We start from the raw sequence: 7,950 nt of genomic DNA on the forward strand, positions 1-7,950 counted from the left end.
CAACTCTATCATTCTATCATTTTATGTTCAAAAGTAGGTACAGTCGAGTATGGGTATATTGACATCATTATAAGAATGTTGATAAACGCGTCATGTTGATATTTCAGTCCTTCCAAAGAATTAAAGGAAAACAAATGCGAAATGTAAGATAACAACAATGGAAGTCAATTTGGATGATTTGACTTGAAATGGGCGGATTTTGAAATTTATGACATTTTACTTTATTTGACCCCAAAAAGTCAGTTATTGGAATCATTTTATAGACCCTGTCCTCAGCACTGGCAATAATGTAAGATAAGGAAATGCCCTCAGGATATGTTGCGAAAAGCAGCAGAGGGTCTTGATAGAAGACAATAGAGAATAAAAATTTTTCGCGGCGGTGGTGGGGTTCGAACCTGCGACCTTATTGGTACGACAACTCCGCCTGGCAGGTGAGAGCGTGGCTCTACCGTGTGAGCTATCAACGAACACAAAAATATTCGTTTCAAACTCAAAGTCATTACTAGATCCCTCTCTCACCCACTTCTTGAGACCGCCGATTCGTTCGTACACCACCATCGCGAATAATTTTGACCAGCAGTTAAGCTTAATAGCCAATATTCTCAACACAAACATATAACATAGAAACGATTGAGACATTGAGTATGCTCCGGTGTATGGGGTGAATTTTTAATTCAGAAAAGTGAGTGGAGCAGGCACTTATGTTGGTAACAACAAGATATGAAGTGAATAGAAAAGTGCCAGAAGACAATAGAGAATAAAAATTTCTACTCACCTCATATCTTGTTGTTACCAACATAAGTGCCTGCTCCACTCACTTTTCTGAATTAAAAATTCACCCATACACCGGAGCATACTCAATGTCTCAATCGTTTCTATGTTATATGTTTGTGTTGAGAATATTGGCTATTAAGCTTAACTGCTGGTCAAAATTATTCGCGATGGTGGTGTACGAACGAATCGGCGGTCTCAAGAAGTGGGTGAGAGAGGGATCTAGTAATGACTTTGAGTTTGAAACGAATATTTTTGTGTTCGTTGATAGCTCACACGGTAGAGCCACGCTCTCACCTGCCAGGCGGAGTTGTCGTACCAATAAGGTCGCAGGTTCGAACCCCACCACCGCCGCGAAAAATTTTTATTCTCTATTGTCTTCTGGCACTTTTCTATTCACTTCATATCTTGTTGTTACCAACATAAGTGCCTGCTCCACTCACTTTTCTGAATTAAAAATTCACCCCATACACCGGAGCATACTCAATGTCTCAATCGTTTCTATGTTATATGTTTGTGTTGAGAATATTGGCTATTAAGCTTAACTGCTGGTCAAAATTATTCGCGATGGTGGTGTACGAACGAATCGGCGGTCTCAAGAAGTGGGTGAGAGAGGGATCTAGTAATGACTTTGAGTTTGAAACGAATATTTTTGTGTTCGTTGATAGCTCACACGGTAGAGCCACGCTCTCACCTGCCAGGCGGAGTTGTCGTACCAATAAGGTCGCAGGTTCGAACCCCACCACCGCCGCGAAAAATTTTTATTCTCTATTGTCTTCTGGCACTTTTCTATTCACTTCATATCTTGTTGTTACCAACATAAGTGCCTGCTCCACTCACTTTTCTGAATTAAAAATTCACCCCATACACCGGAGCATACTCAATGTCTCAATCGTTTCTATGTTATATGTTTGTGTTGAGAATATTGGCTATTAAGCTTAACTGCTGGTCAAAATTATTCGCGATGGTGGTGTACGAACGAATCGGCGGTCTCAAGAAGTGGGTGAGAGAGGGATCTAGTAATGACTTTGAGTTTGAAACGAATATTTTTGTGTTCGTTGATAGCTCACACGGTAGAGCCACGCTCTCACCTGCCAGGCGGAGTTGTCGTACCAATAAGGTCGCAGGTTCGAACCCCACACCGCCGCGAAAAAATTTTTATTCTCTATTGTCTTCTGGCACTTTTCTATTCACTTCATATCTTGTTGTTACCAACATAAGTGCCTGCTCCACTCACTTTTCTGAATTAAAAATTCACCCCATACACCGGAGCATACTCAATGTCTCAATCGTTTCTATGTTATATGTTTGTGTTGAGAATATTGGCTATTAAGCTTAACTGCTGGTCAAAATTATTCGCGATGGTGGTGTACGAACGAATCGGCGGTCTCAAGAAGTGGGTGAGAGAGGGATCTAGTAATGACTTTGAGTTTGAAACGAATATTTTTGTGTTCGTTGATAGCTCACACGGTAGAGCCACGCTCTCACCTGCCAGGCGGAGTTGTCGTACCAATAAGGTCGCAGGTTCGAACCCCACCACCGCCGCGAAAAATTTTTATTCTCTATTGTCTTCTGGCACTTTTCTATTCACTTCATATCTTGTTGTTACCAACATAAGTGCCTGCTCCACTCACTTTTCTGAATTAAAAATTCACCCCATACACCGGAGCATACTCAATGTCTCAATCGTTTCTATGTTATATGTTTGTGTTGAGAATATTGGCTATTAAGCTTAACTGCTGGTCAAAATTATTCGCGATGGTGGTGTACGAACGAATCGGCGGTCTCAAGAAGTGGGTGAGAGAGGGATCTAGTAATGACTTTGAGTTTGAAACGAATATTTTTGTGTTCGTTGATAGCTCACACGGTAGAGCCACGCTCTCACCTGCCAGGCGGAGTTGTCGTACCAATAAGGTCGCAGGTTCGAACCCCACCACCGCCGCGAAAAATTTTTATTCTCTATTGTCTTCTGGCACTTTTCTATTCACTTCATATCTTGTTGTTACCAACATAAGTGCCTGCTCCACTCACTTTTCTGAATTAAAAATTCACCCATACACCGGAGCATACTCAATGCATACTCAATGTCTCAATCGTTTCTATGTTATATGTTTGTGTTGAGAATATTGGCTATTAAGCTTAACTGCTGGTCAAAATTATTCGCGATGGTGGTGTACGAACGAATCGGCGGTCTCAAGAAGTGGGTGAGAGAGGGATCTAGTAATGACTTTGAGTTTGAAACGAATATTTTTGTGTTCGTTGATAGCTCACACGGTAGAGCCACGCTCTCACCTGCCAGGCGGAGTTGTCGTACCAATAAGGTCGCAGGTTCGAACCCCACCACCGCCGCGAAAAAAATTTTTATTCTCTATTGTCTTCTGGCACTTTTCTATTCACTTCATATCTTGTTGTTACCAACATAAGTGCCTGCTCCACTCACTTTTCTGAATTAAAAATTCACCCCATACACCGGAGCATACTCAATGTCTCAATCGTTTCTATGTTATATGTTTGTGTTGAGAATATTGGCTATTAAGCTTAACTGCTGGTCAAAATTATTCGCGATGGTGGTGTACGAACGAATCGGCGGTCTCAAGAAGTGGGTGAGAGAGGGATCTAGTAATGACTTTGAGTTTGAAACGAATATTTTTGTGTTCGTTGATAGCTCACACGGTAGAGCCACGCTCTCACCTGCCAGGCGGAGTTGTCGTACCAATAAGGTCGCAGGTTCGAACCCCACCACCGCCGCGAAAAATTTTTATTCTCTATTGTCTTCTGGCACTTTTCTATTCACTTCATATCTTGTTGTTACCAACATAAGTGCCTGCTCCACTCACTTTTCTGAATTAAAAATTCACCCCATACACCGGAGCATACTCAATGTCTCAATCGTTTCTATGTTATATGTTTGTGTTGAGAATATTGGCTATTAAGCTTAACTGCTGGTCAAAATTATTCGCGATGGTGGTGTACGAACGAATCGGCGGTCTCAAGAAGTGGGTGAGAGAGGGATCTAGTAATGACTTTGAGTTTGAAACGAATATTTTTGTGTTCGTTGATAGCTCACACGGTAGAGCCACGCTCTCACCTGCCAGGCGGAGTTGTCGTACCAATAAGGTCGCAGGTTCGAACCCCACCACCCGCCGCGAAAAAAATTTTTATTCTCTATTGTCTTCTGGCACTTTTCTATTCACTTCATATCTTGTTGTTACCAACATAAGTGCCTGCTCCACTCACTTTTCTGAATTAAAAAGGGTCTTGATAGCTGCTATAGCAGCGAGGCCTGAAACTGTCACGATGGTGGAGCACCATCCTTATCTGACTGTGCATCAGGCATCAATTGTGACTTAACTAGTATCAAGTGGTATTGAGACTGAGTACCGGTAGTTGTGGTACTGACCTTGTCATTAATCTCTCGAGACCGAGAAGCTGATCATCGGTACTGCATATAAGATAAAGAGGGAAGATAAGATGTCTCAGTCTCATTTACTGACACTCAGTTCAAGACAGACCATGGGATTGGCCAGGCAGTTTGTGAAGACAGGTATATTATCTTGCACATAGTGGGTGATTGTGGGGAGCATTTCTCATAAGCCTATTTGTTGAAAGCCAAGTAATATTGGGAATTCCAAGTGCTGGTATCCATACCGAGAAATGCTGTTCCCAGTTTGGCGCTAGACTCCACCACTGACCTCAAGGTTCCGACCAATGATTGCCAATTTTGGTAGATTGCAATGTTGATATATGTTATTTGGTAAAATTTATGGTGATGTACTCGATCTTTCTTTACGAAACTTATATCCAAATAAATGGAACTTTGATGTCATGTAGATATCGGCATTGTTGATATATCTGCTCTTCACTGTATTTTGTTTTTATTTACTTTGAACTTTTTAAAAAGGAAATAGAAAGCACAATTCTTAATGTGAGATTATTTTCACACTGATCACATTGTTCTATTTTGAAATTCAATTTTCTGCTCTGAGCTACACACAGAGAGGTCTGTTTTTGTCCTTTGCCATGAGAATGTAATGTTATGGTATACAATAATGCTGATAAATGCTTAAGTAGGACTTATTTTAAAAAGTAATAGTACCAAATCTTTAATCTCCCCAGTTGAATTCCTTTCTGGTGAGTTCACTTCTCACAGTTCTATAATTCCATCTGTTCGAAATGGTCTTAATTGCTCAGACAAGTCAATGGTCAAACTGCTGAAATCTGTGAGTTAATATTGTAACAATAGCATATTTGTGTGTTTTCTGGTATAATTTATTCATTCATTCATTCAGTCATTGATTCTTTCATTAATTAGTTCATTCCTTAATTTATTCATTCGTTCATTCCTTCATTTAATCTTTTTAAGAATGATACAAGCATACATATTTATAGGGATAACCTACCAATAAAACTAAGTAACTGTTCATTCTTAAATTAAAGCCAGAGTCTCTTTATTAGTTTAAGCAGGAATAATATGCCTTGAAAAATATTCAGCATTTGGGTTTTATTGTCAACCCCTCCATTCTTATTCGATAAGCGCATGAGTTTTATAGATTGCCAGCAATTTTATTACTGTTTGTCATAAACAATTTTGATCAATTTTTTCGATGAAGGGCTGGATTTTAAAAAAAAAAGACTATTCTGTTCCGTTTGTTTTTATACCTGGATACCTGGATACCTCTGTATAGAGCTTTTAGACTTGGTGTAGTCTCCTTCGCTCCTCCTCATCTATTAATGATTGGACCAATTTTTGATTGAAAGCAATTCTATTTAGGTCCTTTGTTCACTCTAATTTGATGGTGGGATTAATTCTTCTTTCATTCATTTCCCTGTTTGCTTCATAAACGGTTTCTACAATAATTGTAAATATGGAAATATAAGTACAACGATTTTGACAGAAGACACAGCATTGAAACCATGCTTTCCAACCTTTAATGGTCAACTCTTGAGGAACGAAGCAGGCAAGCTAATGCAACCAAACTCTACCGTTCAATACATAAGTTGATTGAAGCTCCCCACGACCTTGAACCTGCAACAACGAGGGGAAAAAACAAGAGGATGCGATTACAGATTCCAGATTCCATGCTCAAGAGTGCAATGCCATGAGCAGTAATTTTTTCCATCAACTTTTAGAATTTAGAACAGCCTGCCTGTGGATATAGTTAGCTCTGAAAATCTAAAACAGTTCAGAAACTGAATCGCTTCTGTGACAGTCTAAACATCGACCCAAGGTGGTTTGCAGAAATTCACAAAGAAGAACACAATGCCAGACAAAACAGAAGGAAAAATGAAAGAACAAAATTACTCCTCACCAATCCCCCCCCCCCCCCCCCCCCCCCAAAAAAAAAAAGAACAAACGAAAACAAACAAACAAAAAAAAACAAGAAAAAAAACTAGCCTCCTTGATTTTGTGGTATGATTTTTTAAATTGTTGACTTCTGCCTGATTTGTTAGTGTTGTATCATGCACCATCTTTTAAATATTAATCTCCCCAATTTTTCATGTTCTCATTCTCAACAACAGTTCAGGCTCATCATAGAATTTCAGCAAGAAGCCCCCAACTACTGGGTGCGTTTTCCTCAGAGTTACCTGAGGGAAGTAGTGGAGAGCTCACTCAATTTGTTTGCCCTCCACACTGTATCACCTTCACAACCCCATCGATTATCTCCCTTACATTTTGTCTCCATTTTGGATCCAAAGGCACAGTGGTTTATCAAATGGATGGTGAGTCTGACATCATAGTTTGATAATTTAATAAATATTTGTTCAGTGTGTTTAAGAGCAAAAGAGAATAAATATAAAATATGCACCGGCATTTTCATATATATTTGTAAAATATAGATATAAGGAAATACCTATCAAAGTTTTCATTAAGTAAACTAGATATGGATTTGTTTCCTGTTAGAATATTTAAAGATTATTGGTCATTATTTCAAGTCTTTTATTGTGTTGATGTCTTGTTGCACAATGTCTGGTTATGTAATAAATTCAAGTTATATTGCTGTGGCCAGTAATGGATGGACTATGATTTAAAAATTTTAGTACCAGCTTTGTGTTCTTGGTTAAGTCACTTTATACACATTGCCTCACGCAAGACTGACGTGAATGTGTAACTGGCAACAGTTAATGACGGATGGAGTAAGAGTGATTGGACAATTTAAAAAAGGGGTGCCAAATTGGCAACTATTTTAGTATAAAATAAAAATATTGTCCCATATGATCAGCTTTGGGAATAAATTAGACTCGCAGAAATGCACTATACAAATGAGCATATATATAATATATATAGAGTCCTGACGATGGCTAAATAGGCCTGAAACATTAATGTAGACTGTCTCAAACATTGTGGTAAATATTAAAATAATAATTCGCTCCATTCCTACATGTCGAGCACTTTTCGTACCATATTTGTATCAAACACGATTCAATATATATATATATATATATATATATATATATATATATATATATATATATATATATATATATATATATATTTATATATATATATATATATATATTATATATATATATATATATATATATATATATATATACTTATATGCCATAAACTGCTATAAACATACATATATAGTTACATACTTTGTTGATCTCAGACTGCTTTTTTTTCAGCTATTCAGAATTGTCATGAATAGACGTCAGCAATAACTAATGTGTGTTTGATCAAAACCTTACCAATGGTCCATGGTGGACATAATAGTGTAAAAAATAACTTGGTTATAAATCTTTTCTTCTTTTTTTTCAGCACGGAAACTACAGCAGAAAAATACTTCTAGAACTTCTCAAAGATTATAAAATTTTGGTTGGTCAATTGTTTTTCTTAGTCTTTTTAATTTTTCAATAACTTCATCGCAAACTGCTTTGGTGCCGTTAAAGTTTCTACACAATTAAGAGACAAATAAAGATGTATATTTTTTATTTGTTTGAATTTGTTGTCATAGCTTATGTCTAAATCTATCTTTTTTTCATATAGATGTATTAAATGAAATAGATTGTTGAAAAAAATAACTCATTATTATTGTTTTAGTGACCATTATTATTATTATTATTATTATTATTATTATTATATTATTATTATTATTATATATTATTATTATTATTTATTATTATTATATTATTATTATTATTATTATTATTATTATTATTATTATTATTATTATT

General features: G+C 37.0%; 2 protein-coding genes across 2 annotated transcripts in view; one reads left to right on the forward strand and one right to left on the reverse strand.

Moving 5' to 3' along the window:
- LOC144976531 (protein broad-minded-like) overlaps positions 1-7,633 on the forward strand; it is a 7,859-nt gene extending 226 nt beyond the window's left edge. The window contains exons 2-4 of the mRNA XM_078920822.1: positions 4,888-4,991; positions 6,292-6,492; positions 7,535-7,633. Of these exons, the coding sequence (XP_078776948.1) occupies positions 4,888-4,991; positions 6,292-6,492; positions 7,535-7,633 (404 nt within the window). The remainder of the gene's footprint in view (positions 1-4,887; positions 4,992-6,291; positions 6,493-7,534) is intronic.
- Positions 7,634-7,659: 26 nt separating this feature from the next.
- LOC144976532 (protein broad-minded-like) overlaps positions 7,660-7,950 on the reverse strand; it is a 65,528-nt gene continuing 65,237 nt past the window's right edge. Inside the window, exon 33 of the mRNA XM_078920823.1 lies at positions 7,660-7,668. Coding sequence (XP_078776949.1) covers positions 7,660-7,668 — 9 coding nt within the window. The remainder of the gene's footprint in view (positions 7,669-7,950) is intronic.

The sequence above is a fragment of the Berghia stephanieae genome, chromosome 7 (assembly GCF_034508935.2).
Source record: "Berghia stephanieae isolate SIO BIC M18660-M18661 chromosome 7, UCSD_Bste_1.3, whole genome shotgun sequence".
Lineage (NCBI taxonomy): Eukaryota > Metazoa > Mollusca > Gastropoda > Nudibranchia > Aeolidiidae > Berghia > Berghia stephanieae.